Below are 15,908 nucleotides of genomic sequence, written 5' to 3'. Positions count from 1 at the left end.
GGAAAGCAGATACCCAGCTAGCCACCACAGGCAGCCCATATTCCCAGTATGGCCAAAAAAAGTTATGTGAAGTATTAGACCTTGTTAGCCATCCTCTAAATTCTAAAGAATCATTAACATCATTCCCCAGCAACATGCAAAGAAGAAACTATAGAGAAGATCAAAATACTGTACTTTTATCTCCTGGCAATATAGATCGGTAAAATCGGTCTCTCTTTTTCTTTTCTTCAGGGTTGGGAGGCAAAGGTTTTGACCCATGGTTTAAAGTCCCAATGTCTTTGCTTCCAGATCCAATCATAGTGCTGGTATTTCTCATTGGAGGGGCTGGAGGCTTGTCTTCGGCTTCAACACCATTATTAGACATCTTCAGCAAAAGAAGCTGTTACTAGGACCAGGAAAAAGAAATAATCACTTTTGTGCATTTTTTAATTACAGTTGCAAATTGATCCTTCAAATAAATTGTGCATCAGCTTTGTCTTTTAGTTTATGTTAATTACCTGCAGATAACAAACTTGCATAAAAAATGTCTTCTGGGGGCCAATGCATGGTTCCACTGAAGTGGATGCCAAAATTCCCATTTATTCACTAGCAATCAGGATCTGGCCCTCGGAACACAACTCTTAATTATTTCCCATACAAAGACAAAGTTCAAAGGTTCTTTCAGAGTTACTGACCATCATGCCCAGCTTTTTTAGGGGTATTTCATTTCATTGAGCTGGTAAAATAGAACTGGATCCTCCACAAGCACACAGTAACTCTTCATGTAAATCATCCTTAAAATGAAGATTTAAACAAAGAAGCTACTGTACTTGCAGAATAACCCATTAGCAGCACAATTAACTCATTCCTCTCACCAAGGGAGAGCAAAAGCAATCTTTATACAGCCCAACTGCACAGAGAACTTGTTGAAAAATGCTGGAATTTTTCATTAAAAATTCAAACAATTTCTGATCAACTCTAGCTGTAAAACAAACCAATCCTATTCCTCAGAATAACCAGATAACTTTCCAAATTTCACAACCAACCAACCAACCAAACAAAAAAAACACCTCCTGATTTGAGTCCTTTTATTTGGTAGCAGGTTCTGTCACTAGGAAAAGCCCAGCTCCAAAAAGTGATAAAATAAAATAAGAGCAAAGTTAATTTACAACTTCCAAATCTCTGAGTTGCTCCGACAGAAGAAGAATCCATGCAGGGACACAGCTAGTGTGACCCAGACGGAGGCTACGGCTACATGACAGAGCTTACAGCGGCGCTGCTGTAGCACTGTTAGTGCAGACGTTCAGAAGAGAGCTTGCCCGTTGGCTGAGTCACTCCAACCCCTGCAAGAAGCACTCCCACCAACATAGGCTGCCACTCCAGCACTTATGCAGGTGTAACTTGCATCACTCTGGGGGGTGGTTTATTCACACCTCTGAGCAACATAAATTATGCCAACATAAGCTATAGTTTAGACCAGGGGTAGGCAACCTATGGCACACATGCCGAAGGCGGCACGCGGGCTGATTTTCAGTGGCACTCACACTGCCCGGGTCCTGGCCATCGGTCTGGGGGGCTCTGCATTTTAATTTAATTTTAAATGAAGCATCTTAAATATTTTAAAAACCTTTTTTACTTTACATACAACAATAGTTTAGTTATATATTATAGACTTATAGAAAGAGACTGTTTTAAAATGTTAAAATGTATTACTGGCACACGAAACCTTAAATTAGAGTGAATAAATGAAGACTTGGCACAGCACTTCTGAAAGGTTGCCGACCCCTGGTTTAGACACAGCCTAAGAAGGCCACATTCCAGCAGGGGGCTTTAAAGTATCAAAGCAGAACTTCATTGATTAGTCTGGCAGTCACAGCAGAGCCTGACGGACACTTTCAAGAAAGTCCCTAAGGTCCTAATTTCCAGAGATACATGTGCTTTCTATATCTGCAAATCAGGTCCAAGACTTAAGTTTTCCAGAGTGGCCATTGATTTTGAGTACCTCCTGCTGGGCAATTAAAATAGAGACACTTTGGCCACTGAATTCAATGAGACTTCTGGGTGCTGATTGCAGAACTGGAACCTAAGAAAGCCAAACCACAGCACAGGCAGGATATTACGCCTCACCTAACATATTTAACTTAGAAGTGGTGACTCCACACAAGCCTAGCTGGAGTCAGTGTCCTAGAAATGAAATTTGTTTAAAGATTCTCATTTGGGACATTGATTTGAATGTCAGGGGGTAATTTTTGAAAGCCAGTTGAGGCTATTCAGCTTTCCACTTGTCTGGGCGTGTTCTGGCATCTACCTCCTGCCTCCTCCATTATTCAGGTCACTGGCCATCAGCCCCCTGCCATTCCCCAGTGTGAAAATGAGCAAGAGCAAAAACAAAGCTGACAGCTGGAGATGCAGAGACCAGGAGCTGCATAAGAAGTTTGGGAGATTTTTTTTGGTACAAACTAAAACGCACCAGTAACTTTGACAGCCATTGGTGGGTAAATATCCTGTTTGACATGAATACACCCGAGACCACGTTTATACGGAGCTGTCTTGCATACAGCAGCATCACTGGTGCCTATAAAATTAGCAGTTCATCTGGATCCAACTGAAACAGAGAAAGGAACAAGCACAGGCTGCCAGGCAGAGTCACTAAAGAAGCCCTGTGTTCTTTGCATTCACACACCTATGATCAGGAGGAAGCAAGTTACCAGGAGGCTGCTAGACAAAGACAGCAGCGGGAAGAGAAATAGGGAAGTTAATGTCAACAGCTGCACACTTGCCTAATGCCAGTCCTCGGGAGCGATAGTCATTTTTGTCACTGCTGCCTCTTTCCCACCCATCCCAGGTCAGGAAGTGTTTTGTTTTGTTTTGTTTTGTTTGGGGGGGGGGGAGCGGGGGAGAAATGATCAAGCTTTCCCCTGCACTTCAGCCTCCTGGCTACTAGGAACTAGTACCTGGCCTGGTGTGCAGGCAGGCAAAAAAAAACCTACCTCCCCACTGACTCCCTCTCCCTTGCTGTGTCTTACTGCAGCACACTGCCAGGAAACAGGGAGACACCAGCTGAACCCCTCACTCACCCATCTCCTGCCACGTTGGAAGAGATGCAGGACCAGCACAGTGACCAAAAGAAATAGGAAACTGAGGAGAGCTCTGCGGGGAGAGAACAGACCATTGAGGGGACAGGGCTGGTGGAAACAGTGAGGAAGAAGGACCACAGGGTGGCAAGGAGGGAGACAGTGGTGAAGAGAGGGAAAGGAAGGAGAGAACAATTTAGATAAAAATAGGGGAAGGGCTTGTGGCTAATGCCTCAGACCAGGAGACAGAACTCCTAGGTTTTATTTCCAGTTCTGCCACTCACCTGCTGTGAAACCCTGGAGAGGCCACTTCATTTACACGTGCTTCAGTTTCCTCATCTATAAAATGGGGACAATACCCCCTTCCTCACCGGCAGATGAAAGTACATTAAGATCCTCGGAGGGAAGGGGCAATAGGAGTGCCAGTTATGGCTATTTGATTAAATGAGGGGAAACTCGGGTGATCAGAAAATGCTCACTCACTTTACACACGCCCCCAGAAAGCGACACAGCTCAACAGTGGATACCAGTTCTGCACACCTATTTGAGAACTCAGATTTGCAGCTCTCACCTAAGCAACACACAGTGGATTCCTCCTCCCACTCAAGCCACCCAAACGCTTCCTCAGGATTGCACCACACAAGATCTAGGATTGTGGTATTAAAATCTACATTTCCCCTGCTCCCCCAACCAGTGCACACGATGCGTATGGTCAGCTTCCTTCCTCCCCACAACATTTCATGGGTGGGGAGGGGGAGAACACTCCAAACTACAGGTTTACGGGGTTTGTTTCAGGATTGAAGGCCCCAGTCTCCTCCATGGCTTCTCCAGGAACTTCCTGGGAAAGCCCTGCAGGTTCCAGCAGCCCAGTCCTAGCAGCCATGTTCCACATGCATGCACCTGACATGGTGTTTTCACAGAACTTTGGGACACCAGCCTGGGATGTTTACTTGCCTGAAACAGAAAGAAAACCCACACATTTTGAAGTCCAAGGATTAAAATACAGACCACTGACAATGGGACAGCAATTCTAAACGTACACTATTGTCAAAATCCCACTAAGCTCAGGTTTTGCAGGATAGGTAGGAGCCTCGAGTGGAGCATTCCGATTTGCAACGTCTTAGCATATGTGCACCGTGCCTTGGGTGGCAGGTGACCAGGATTCATCACCGAATTTGGTCCGCTGGTTGGAGCATTAACTTCCCTGGCCCCGGGCTGGGTACTGACAGGGAGTGCGATGTGAATGCTGATCCATGCCTGAGTTATTCTGAATGTACCAGAAAGTGGCATTCTCCCCATCAAAGTGAAGCATCCATGCAAATTATTTTCTTACCATTATAATATGTAGCCGACTCACTGCCCTTTCCTTCTTTAAATATAAAGGAGCTGTTTTATTTGCATTCTGCTTGAATTCCAGTAGTTCCAGCAAGTAGCTGCTTTCAGCAAACCACCACAGTTGTCAGAGCTCAATTACACCAAAGTGAGTCACTGAATAATCTCTGCTCTAAGCAACCCAGATTGCAAAAGCCAGTCAAAGTAACATCAGTCAACCTAATTTCCCTTACTTTTCACAACACTATGATTGTTCTGTTTGCAATGACAGAACACTCCAGGAGAAACTGACTTTACCTTTCAATGGCAAGACTAACAATAGAAATGTAATTACCCAGCAAATGAACCTTTCATCTGAAGTTAGATAAGGGATGCATCTTAGGGCATGTCTTCACTTGTAAGGCGAGGCAGTGCTTTAACATGGCTTGTGTAGTCGCGGCAGAGAGCTGGGAGCTCCCAGCACTCTAAAAAAAATAAATAAATAAAAACTACCTCCACGAGGGGAATAGCTCCCAGCACTGGTGCACTGTCTACACTGGCACTTTACAGAGCTGAAAGTTGCAGCACTCAGGGGGGTGTTTTTTCACACCCTTGAGCCAGAAAGTTGCAGCGCTGTAAAGTGCCAGTGTAGACAAGCCCTTAAATACAGATACAATTTACTCAATTCCCATATATTAAAATACCAGCACTCAGACCAAATCCCACAGTCACCACAACAAAGGCATCTCCACTGTCTAAAGCTATTGTTTCTGTGGTCACTCTGGAGCATTAAAAATGTCAGAAGAACCATATGGTTCATCACACAGCAGTCCTGAAAATACACTGTGGCATAGACTAAGAATAGTAAGAAACTTTTGTCTGCCATGAGTTCAGAATACAGGTAGTATCTGTACTCTTTTTACCTTTCCAAATCAGTTATCAGCCTAAGTAAGTGATCCCAGTGGCCCAATATAAATACGCTCACTGAATGTATATGTCCTATCCACATGAATAATTATGAATGGGAGAGGAGGTGATCCAACCAGGGCCGGCTCCAGGCACCAGCCCAGCAAGCAGGTACTTGGGGCGGCCACGGGGAAGGGGCGGCACATCCGGCTCCAATTCAGCGGCGGGTCCCTCACTCCCTCTTGGAGCGAAGGACCAGCTGCCGAATTGCTGCCAAAGACTGAAGCGATGGCGGTAGAGCTCCCGCAGATCGCGAATTTTTTTTTTTTTTTTTTTTTTTTTTTTTGCGCTGCTTGGGGTGGCAAAAACCCTGGAGCCGGCCCTGGATCCAACGGACCACCTCTCCAACACAGATTCTTCCTAAGAGCAGAATTTAACAGGTGCATAAGAATGGTTTCCGAAAACCCTACATCTAAAATTACCTAGGCAAATTTGTAATTTTTCCCGGTTTGTTTTAAGCAGCTATGGGCCCAAATCACAAAGTTCACATCTGGAGAGGAACTTTCCTAAACTTTGGGGGTGTTTGGATCTGGGAGTTTGGTTTGGACCTTACCCCTAGTTTTAAAACTTATGCTGTTTGGGTCAGGGTCTGTCTCTTACTGTGTGTCTAAAGGGCCTAGCACAATGTAGTTCTGATCTCAAATGGAGCCTCTCTAGGCTCTATTCTAATATAAATAAAAAGTAATAGCTTTGTCCTAATTAAAAACAAAATAAGACCGTCTAATAGAAAGTCTACACTAAACATTTATGCTATGCAAATAATGTTTTCCTTTGGAAAGCCAAGTCATTTTATGTTGATGTTCCCACCACTGAACATCAAGCTGGATTATATTTTCTTGTAGTATTTTCCTTTAGCAAAAGTAATTGCTAAAGAGAAAGCAATGAGGGAAAAACCAGTATTATACCTGAAACCTACCCTAAAGTAGATGCCATAAACATAACTATGCCCAGTACATACTGATTGCTGGAGCCAGCATGAAACTCAAAAGAGCCATCTATAATTCATGCAGTCTGGGAAGACGATAGCTGAGAATTAGTCATTATAACTTCTAGATGAAATAAACTATACTAAAAAAAGATTAGCCTAACAGTTATTCTCTCAACAAGTACAAAATTTTAATTGGTTCTGAAGCACTGTTTTCCCACTGTTACCATGACTATTGGTCATCTTGACCAGATTCCAAAACAAAGAAGTCTTAACTGTTATGCTGATTACGATCAGCCCGGTTACGCATACCTCTGTGTCAACATTCCTGTTATACTCTGATCCACAACAGTATAACTGATCCTAGTGAACCAGTACACACACATTAAAGTTGCCTTCTTCCTTATAAGACCAATTGTTCCTACAACTAAGAAGTGGGGGAGGAAGGGAGGGAAAGGGGCAAACATTGTACTGCTGTGACACATACCGTGCTGGGATGCTATAAGTAGAGGAGATTCAAAACACACAAACTAGGGGTCACCCAATGAAATTAATAGGCAGCGGGTTTAAAACAAACAAAACTAAGTATTGTTTCACACAACACGTAGTCTACCTGTGGAACTCCTTGCCAGAGGATGTTGTGAAGGCCAAGACTATAACAGGGTTCAAAAAAGAACTAGATAAGTTCATGGAGGATAGGTCCATCAATGGCTATTAGCCAGGATGGGCAGGGATGGCGTCCCTAGCCTCTGGTTGCCAGAAGCTGGGAATGGGCGACAGGGGATGGATCACTTGATGATCACCTGTTCTGTTCATTCCCTCTGGGGCACCTGGCATTGGCCACTGTTGGAAGACAGGATGCAGGGCTTGATGGACCTTTGGTCTGACCCAGTATGGCTGTTCTTATTCCCTCCAGATGTGTCATGCCCTTATTTCAAGAATCCCAGTGAATCATCACATGGAATTTGATGGCCTGATATCAGCACAGGAAAGATACACTCACTGGGCCATTTTAATCTCCATCAACATTCAAGCATATTCCTGTGCTGGGAGGATGATGAGGCTGTATGGCACCTTAGGGGAAAGAGCCCAGAATGCCACCTGGAGCTGTGGGGGGATGGACAAGAAGGACACACATGCTTTTCACAAAGCAGCAAAGAATCCTGTGGCACCTTATAGACTAACTGACGTTTTGCAGCATGAGCTTTCGTGGGTGAATCCCCACTTCGTCGGATGCAAGAGTGGCAATTTCCACTCTTGCATCCAACGAAAGCTCATGCTGCAAAACGTCTGTTAGTCTATAAGGTGCCACAGGATTCTTTGCTGCTTTTACAGAACCAGACTAACACGGCTACCCCTCTGATGCTTCTCACAGTTGTGGGAGGATGGACAACAAAATGTAGATTATAAAATGGAAGGTAAATACCAAACCCTTAATATAGAGCCAGATGTTGTAGTATTTAAGCGCTATACACAGTTCACCAATAAGTCAGCCACCATCAGTACATGATCCCAAACCCAGAGTTTACAAGTGAACTAATTTCATATAAAGAGAAAAGGATTCAACATTTTAATGAAAATTCTAGCAAAGCAGAAACCAATGTAGTTGTGTCTCACCATCCCTCACCCTTAACTCACTCTTGCACCATTCTAAAACCTGTTAATGCTTTCTACATTACATGTTCTGTGTGTGCATGGGCACGCGTCCCTCCATCCATTAGATTATAGCTACTGGTTGCAGTTTGGCTCCACCGCTAGTTTTATTATTTATTTAGCACTAAAAGGTAATTCACCAAATCCCTTGGTAAGGTATTGCAATGGTTGAGTTAAGTCTTTAAATCAAGACCGAATGTCTTTTAAAAACACGATCTAGTTCATATTGGTCTTGATGCAGGAATAACTGGGCGAAGTTCGATGACCTGTATTATGCAGGAAGTCAGACTACCACCACAACGATCCCTTCCAGTCTTAGACTCTATATAACAAGGTCCCTGCCCAATGGCAGTGCTAGGAGGGGCTTGCAGGGGCTATAGCTACCCCAAATTTTTCCTTAGTCCCCCCATAGTCATCCCTCCCCATGCAAAGGTCAGATGTTACCCTGAAGTAAGGATGGCATGGTATGGTATTCCCACCCTTGCTTCTGCTGCCTTCAAAGCTGGGCACCCAGCCAGCAGCCACTGCTCTCCAATCACCCAGCTCTGAATGTTGACGATGTCCAGGGTGAGCCTTAGGGAAAATGGCACCCTGGGCGAATGGGGGGTGGGAGTTCCCCGTATAGTGACCCTCTCCCTGTGACTGGGGAGCGACAGGGGCAGGAAGCGGGGGTGGGGAGAAGTTTCCTGCAGTGGGTCTGACTTGGGTTACTCCCTGCCTGGTATTTGACCAGCCTTGCCAGTTTTTTATGGATTTGCCAGTTGCCAGAAAAATAAATTAATCTGCCAGGTTTGGGTTTTTTTAATGTGGATCTAAAGATCTGCATTATCACCACAATACATTGGGATATCTAATGGTAAAAGTTTCCAGCTAAAGATGCTACAGTGTTAGCTCTTCTCAGCTTAAGTAAAAAAATGATGTTATCAATCTTATCTACATGTGTTATCTCTCTAGTCTAGATACTATAAGTGGCTGCTGAAGGGGGTGGGGTGTTGCAGAGCTGTCTTGTGGTTGGGATTGTGGCAGGCTTGCCTTGGGGGGCGGGGGCAGGAGAGGGACCGGTATTTTTGTATTTCAGATGTGGTGACCCTAGTCTGATCTGGCCCTGGGAGCAGGTCTGCGCAGGGGAAGAGGAAGTCTCAGCCCTCCCCAGCCCAGCTGTGACGAGCAGCAGGAGCCCCGGTCACAGCACCCCCAGTCTTACCCCTCCCCAGCTCTGAACTCAGTGCTTGGAGGTTAAAGAGGACTTTTGTGCTGGCTGTGTGTGTGGGGAGGTGATTAATATGCATAGCGCAGCCCCCCGATTTTCTGTCTAGCCCAGCTCAGCCACCCCGCACCAGGAAGAGGCTGGCGCCATCGCTGTACATGCCCCTTATGTGGTACGTTGCATTCGTGCACACGATCACCTCTCTCTTTAGTAGAGGATCCTACACAGCATCTCTCTCTCTCTCTCTCTCATAAAGGCCTCGGGTTCAGTTCCTGCTGACTACCATGGTGTCTGCACACAGATAGCCTTTGTTACACTAACCAAAACCCATTGGTTACTCAACGCTATTAAATCCTCTCCTTCGAATTAACCTAAGTATTTATATGGCTCCCATCACAGAAGTATTTGAATACTATGGTAGGTGCAGAATATATATTATAGTATTTTTCGCTCCATGCATCTGATGAAATGGGCTCTAGCCCATGAAAGCTTATGCCCAAATAAATGTGTTAGTCTCTAAGGTGCCACAAGGACTCCATGTTGTTTTGCTGACACAGACTAACACAGCTACCCCTCTGAAATATGTTAGGTATTTATGCTACAAGACCTCAGTACGGTACCTAAAAATTCCTTCAAGGCTGGAGAGATAGCGGTATCCTCCATGTCAGAGACAATCTTTATTTCTCCAAAACGCCATTGACAGACCAGTCAGAGTACTTATTCCATGCCAGCCATAGCCCCATGTGACACAGAGGCTCTTTCGGTGGTTCACTTCTCTGTGTCAGCCAACTCTTAGCTGGACAAACTCACTACACCCAACACATTGCTGTCATAGTATTTATCGATAAAGAATGTTGTGTAAGGTATCAAATGAAAACTTAAATCATACTGGCCACCATAATCACTGCGTGATAGATGTACGGGTAACAATGACAAAGTTGTAGGTATGTACTAAAAATATGCTCAAACCAGGAAAGCAGATAGGTTGGTGAACAAGTTTGCCCCAGACAAAGGAATGATTGTCTGCCTTGGTACTGACTGTAAATGAAGCAGGGTAAGTCATAGACAATGGGAATTATATCTGCATCTGCAGGCAACAGGAAAAGAAAATGAGCAAGGGGATGAGAAAGGGGGACATGGTGCCAACGCTCTTGGGAACAAACAGTAAGAATATTTTTCAAAGGTTTACTGGACTAGCAGAAGAAGGGGGAAAAGACATTGTGGTTATGCACCACTGAGGGAACAAAAAGGAAAGCAATTTTTGTATCCATAACTGGCATATCCACAGCCACATGGGTTGGTGACACTGAAGGGTGGCTTTAGGTGAGAATCTGCCTTAGACAAGGACTGCAGTTAAGTTCTAGTCACTAGAAAGCATGTTATACTTTTGGTTTTATTTGTAAACATTTTCTGTTTCTATTATCTTTGCTTAGTATCCCTTAAATCTCTGATCTTTTTAAATAAATGTATTCTTAGTTTTTCTAGAAACTCATCTCAGTGATACGTTCTGTTTATAGACATTACCCAAAAGGACACTCAGATGGAGCCAAGTGTTTCTAATTTAAATTATCTCACTCAGCAAATAATCCTCAGCATTTCAGTGAATGGGGAAATGCTGTTACCCTGCCAGTTCTACGCCAGATCAAGCAAGCTGCCTTTATTGCTGCTGCTGCCGTCAACGCAGGCTCCTCTTTTGCTACCACACTTGAAACTCTCCCTTGGCTTTCATTCCGTTTGAGCTAACAGAATGGCAGGGTAGGGTTTCAACTGTCAGCTGCAGAAGTCAAAGTAGAAAGGGGAGCCAGAACTGGCAGCAGAAGCAGAAGCACACACACACACACACTCACTCACTCACTCTCTCTCTCTCTCTCTCACCCCCCAGCCTCCCACTCAAGAAAATCTTCATCCCTCATCTAAGTCTCACTCCTCCCGCCCCAGAATGTAGAAGATGAAATTGGTGGGAGCGATTAACATATTAAATCACAGGCACAATAAATAAAAAGAACATTTGTCGGGTACTTAGCAATAATTCAAATTGCATATAAGCAGCAACAGCACCACAGGCAACTGCATTATTAATTAGCTTTCTGCTGCAAAGGAATCTGTTCAGAGGATGGGCCTAGGCCACAAAATTCAGATTAGACTCAAGCTTCCCTCTGATCTCAAAGTGGCGTAAACCTGGAGTAACGCCACTGACTACAATGGAGTCGCCTTGAATTCCCGTGGCGTAACCAAGATAAAGAGTCTGAGCCAAAATGCTTCAGCCTTGAAATGGGGAGACCACCTTTCAACAACAGAAAGGCTACCAGTCTCCATTCTTTTTCAGTATTTAGCATCCTTGTTGAGACTTCCAACACTGATGCTAAATGTTGAGTGGCCCTTGCTCACTTAGAACTCAGCTCCTGCCAATATTTCACACTGATCAGTGAACCACGAGAGCTTAAAAGTCTTTCAGTCACTACCAACCTGGACCAGGTTCAAATCAGTGACCATTAACCCTGAGCCCTCTGTTCAAGTTTTCATTATTTTTAGACAAACTGTAATTTGACAATCATTTTTTTAGCTGTGCAAGTGTAAGATGAAGATGGAACACAGGCTAACAATATCACAGAATACATAGTGGACCAAACAGTGAGGGGGTGGGTAAGAGGATATGGAACCCAAGTTATTATTGCTGCCAATAATGTGCCTGCTCTGATAACAGCACACATCACTTTCCATGGCGGGCATCTTTCATGAGCACTCGTTCATTTAACTCCATCCCCAAAAGTATAAATCACACAGGGAGGCATGCAGTTTTCAACACTAAAAAACACGTGAGCCACGATTGTTTGTAGAACGACTGTTTGGATCTATTTAATAAGATATCAGATTGATAAACAGGCATTTTAAGTGCAGCCAGAATGTGATGTGATCTATACACTAAGGGTTACACTCAGTCTCTGCACAGAGTCACAGGCATTTTAAGTGCAGCCAGAATGTGATGTGATCTATACACTAAGGGTTACACTCAGTCCCTGCACAGAGTCACAGGCATTTTAAGTGCAGCCAGAATGTGATGTGATCTATACACTAAGGGTTACACTCAGTCCCTGCACAGAGTCCCTGAGGGAAACGTGGGGCAAGAAGAGGTTGAGGTGGAAAGTCTGCAAGGCAAAGGGATGTTATGACAGTGGAAAGCAGATGCGGCTCCCTGCCCACTGGGAAAGGGGTGCCCAGGGGAACGGCAGTGCCCAAAGACTGGGTGGTGTTGGCTAGGAGCTGGCTTAATCAGCACTGAGAGGGATGCCTGGATTCAGTGCGGTCCCTCCGCAACTCCGCTGGCAGGGCTCCTATGGAATTCACAGTAGATTTAAAAGCATGAGAGAAGAGAACAGCAGCACTACTCTGGGACACAGGGCAAGGAGGTATAATTTACACATCCCAGCAGCACCCTACACTAAATCTAGCGCTGAGCATATGGAGATTATAGGCTGATTCTGGACATGTAATGACTCTTTGCATGGGCCTGAAGCAGGTTCTGAAAATGGGACTTTTAGCCTCACAGTACAGCCATTGTCATTTGAGTTAAATGAATACAGTAACGCCTCACTTTAAGTCGTCCCAGTTAACGTTGTTTCATTGTTATGCTGCTGATCAATTAGGGAACATGCTCATTTAAAGTTGTTGCAATGCTCCACTCTTACGTTGTTTGGCTGCTTTCTCCACAGCTGGCAGCCTCCCTATGCTCCCCCTTCCCACAGCGCCTCCCGCCCGCCGGCAGACCCCGCAGATCAACGCCTTCCCCCTCCTCCCCCGCCTCCTGCCCACGGCAATCAGATGGCTTGCGGCGTTTTGGGGGCAGAAGGGAGGGGGGAGGACTTTGCGCGCAGGCTCCCTCTCCCTCCCCTCTCTTCTAAACACTGCGAGCCAGCTGATTGCCCCGGGCAGGAGGGAGGAGCGAGGACTCGGCGTGCCTCCCCCCTCCCTCCTGACGGTGGCAATCAGCTGACTTGTGGCGTTTTGGGGGCAGGAGGGAGGGGGGAGGAGAGAGGACTCGGTGTGCAGGCTCCCCCTGCCTCCTGAATGCAGCAAGCCGGCTGATTGCCCAGGCAGGAGGGAGGAACAAGGACTCAGTGTGCAGGTTCCCCCTCCTTCCCAGGGCAATCAGCTGGCTTGCAGCGTTTAGAAGGGAGGGGAGGGAGGGGGGAGGAGCGAGGACACAACGTGGGAAGTAAAGGGGGAGGAGGTGGGGGGGACAAGAGGCAGGTCAAGGATAGGATCTTGGGGGAAAGGGGGGAGTGGGTGGGCTAAAGGGTTGAGCCCCCCGCCCATGGTGCTTGCAGAGTAGGGGAAGCTGCCACTGCTGTGCAACGTGCTTCTCCCAGCCTACAGCACCTTCAGCCTCCTTGCCTATGTCATCTCCAGTGCCAGTGGGCTGTGCCTGGGTGGGGTAAGGCAGGGGCACCTCCCAACCATAGTACAGTGCCTGTATTAAATTGCTTGTTTAAAATGTATATAAGGTCTTTTGTCTGGCAAAAAAAAATTTTCCCTGGAACTTAATCCCCCCCATTTACATTAATTCTTATGGGGAAATTGGATTCGCTTAACATCGTTTCACTTAAAGTTGCATTTTTCAGGAACAGACCTACAGTGTTAAGTGATGAGTTACTGTATAACTCCACTTGCTGGTAACAGTATTAGGCTGTTGTCCTCTAGTGGCCAGCCATTAGAGAGGGATGTGACATCTTTGCCAGTGAGTTACCCTACTGAACACGGTGCTTCCTACTGGCGGTAGTCTCACTGAAGGCAAAGGAACTGTTCAAGGGAGCAAGCCCAGCACTCAATTACAAATGCTTGTAGGTTCAGGATGCATGTTTCTAATCAATGCCATACTGAGCGTTCTTATACTGACATAAATCATATCAATCGCTTTAGTTTAATATTGTTTTCTTAAGTCTCATGACTTTGGAGCTAGACAAAAGAATCATGAACATTCCAATATAAACCGAGCTTTGCATAAAATCTACAAAACTTCACAGCAACTGGATTAGAAGACAGTAAGAAGAGCAGCAAATGTAGGGATCCGCCAACTGAAAAAGGAGAAGCTAATTTAGAGTCAATGGAGACAAACTCGTTAAAAATTGTGCATCTAAATTCTTTGAGTTTGCAATGATTATTCCTTCAACTGTGACAGCATTAATACCCAAACAGCATTTTATGGAAGATGCTAAACCAAGCTAAAGTGACTCTAAAATATGCTAGGGTTTCCATCCAATTTAGCTTTTAAGAGTCTCTCCTTGCTGCTACAGCATTAACTATATATGTTCACTATGATATTCTATCGGATTCTAGTGGAACAGCACCAATATGCACAATTTATAATCCACATATACACAAAAATATCTGCTGGGAGGTGGGGAACAAGCTAAGATATAATACCCGAGTGCCGCAGTGAAGTCTCATATTACTAAAACTTCCTTACTTTTACCAAGTGTACTGTATAGAACATTTACTAGTGCATTAAGAATCAAATCAATAAATAATTAAAAACTAAACTACAATTGTCACAGTAAGCCAACTATGTACATTTGGTGATGCATTATATTGTACAGTATTGTTCACTTAGACCCCAATTCTGCAGGTGGGTGGAGCCCTATTAAAGTCAATGGGAGTTTACTGGGATTTACCCAAACACACCACATTGCAGGATTGACTTGTGACGTTTGCATGTGACTAGTACCTTCCCGTGTATTGGGTCTTCTAGTAACTAGTGAGATTCTACTGCAATAACTTACACTTCGTATACAGTGTCATGCATCCAAGGATATCAAAGCACTTTAAGATGCCTAAACCCCAAAAAGATCTCTCTTTTGAGCTGCTAAATATAATAAAACCTGTTGCCCCACAGAAGGGTTGTAGCGGAACCTCCTTCTTCAAAAAACACAGACCCCTACCGTTTAAGCGAAAGGAGATTCTTCATTAGCTGTTAGCAGTAAGCCCCATGAAACATGGACCCTTCAGATTCCATCCAGTGGAGGGTAGCGGTAAGCACATACACGTTAATTACAGTTTTATGCCCATTTTACAGATGCTATGCCTCAGTGTGTATGTGATTAAAGAACACAAAGTCAATAATGGAACCAGAAATAGAACCTGGTGTCCCCCCAAAATCCTATGATGTGACCTCTTTGGGACATGGATCATCTTTTTGTTCTGTGCATGTACAGCACCTAGCACAATGAGAACTATCTGCAATACAAGTAACCACTATACCACACTCCCTTCACAAAGATGTTTATAAATAAAATATCTACGATAACACAGCATTATCATGATTCATATGCAAAGTGGGGATGAGATGAACTGGCTGAAACTTTTGACTCCCAATATTCTTGTTTAATGTATTCCTTCCTGATTAATGTAACAGGCAACAGCTCTGTTATTTATATTATATAAAATATATAGATATTATATTATATTATATTATATTAAAGTGATGGCACTGGCTGCAGCTAAACACAATGTAGGCAGGGGCACTGCAGACTTCTACACAAAGCCCTGCACCAGTATCCACTCAAAACGGTTGGTTGCATCAATCCAATTCCTAGTGGACAATGTCCACATCACAAAATTACAATAGGGCTGACACAGTACTGTTTGGATTATAAGGACAAACAGCCAGTAAGTATGTTTTTACCTTCCACATAGGGTCTATATATCCATCACTTCTGAATGCTTTAGAAAATAATGTTCCTTCACTATAGGACGGCTGGATATTTGTTGTTGTTATTAAATTATGGAAAGTGTGCTC

General features: G+C 44.5%; 1 protein-coding gene across 3 annotated transcripts in view; it reads right to left on the bottom strand.

The window, feature by feature from the left end:
• The window catches only part of PAK1 (p21 (RAC1) activated kinase 1), a 117,460-nt gene that overhangs the window by 53,977 nt on the left and 47,575 nt on the right, over window positions 1-15,908 (bottom strand). The window contains exons 1-2 of one of the 3 annotated variants that reach the window (XM_045021222.1): window positions 1,149-1,250; window positions 175-385 (exon numbers count right to left, since the gene is read on the bottom strand). In XM_045021222.1, coding sequence (XP_044877157.1) covers window positions 175-364 — 190 coding nt within the window. In that variant the 5' untranslated portion in view covers window positions 365-385; window positions 1,149-1,250. Of the gene's footprint in view, window positions 1-174; window positions 386-1,148; window positions 1,251-15,908 lie in introns of those variants that run through there. The other 2 variants (XM_045021212.1, XM_045021232.1) reach the window with 2 other exon arrangements.

Source organism: Mauremys mutica, chromosome 1 (assembly GCF_020497125.1).
Source record: "Mauremys mutica isolate MM-2020 ecotype Southern chromosome 1, ASM2049712v1, whole genome shotgun sequence".
Classification (NCBI taxonomy): Eukaryota; Metazoa; Chordata; order Testudines; family Geoemydidae; genus Mauremys; species Mauremys mutica.
This window is presented reverse-complemented; position numbering and strand designations above follow the sequence as displayed.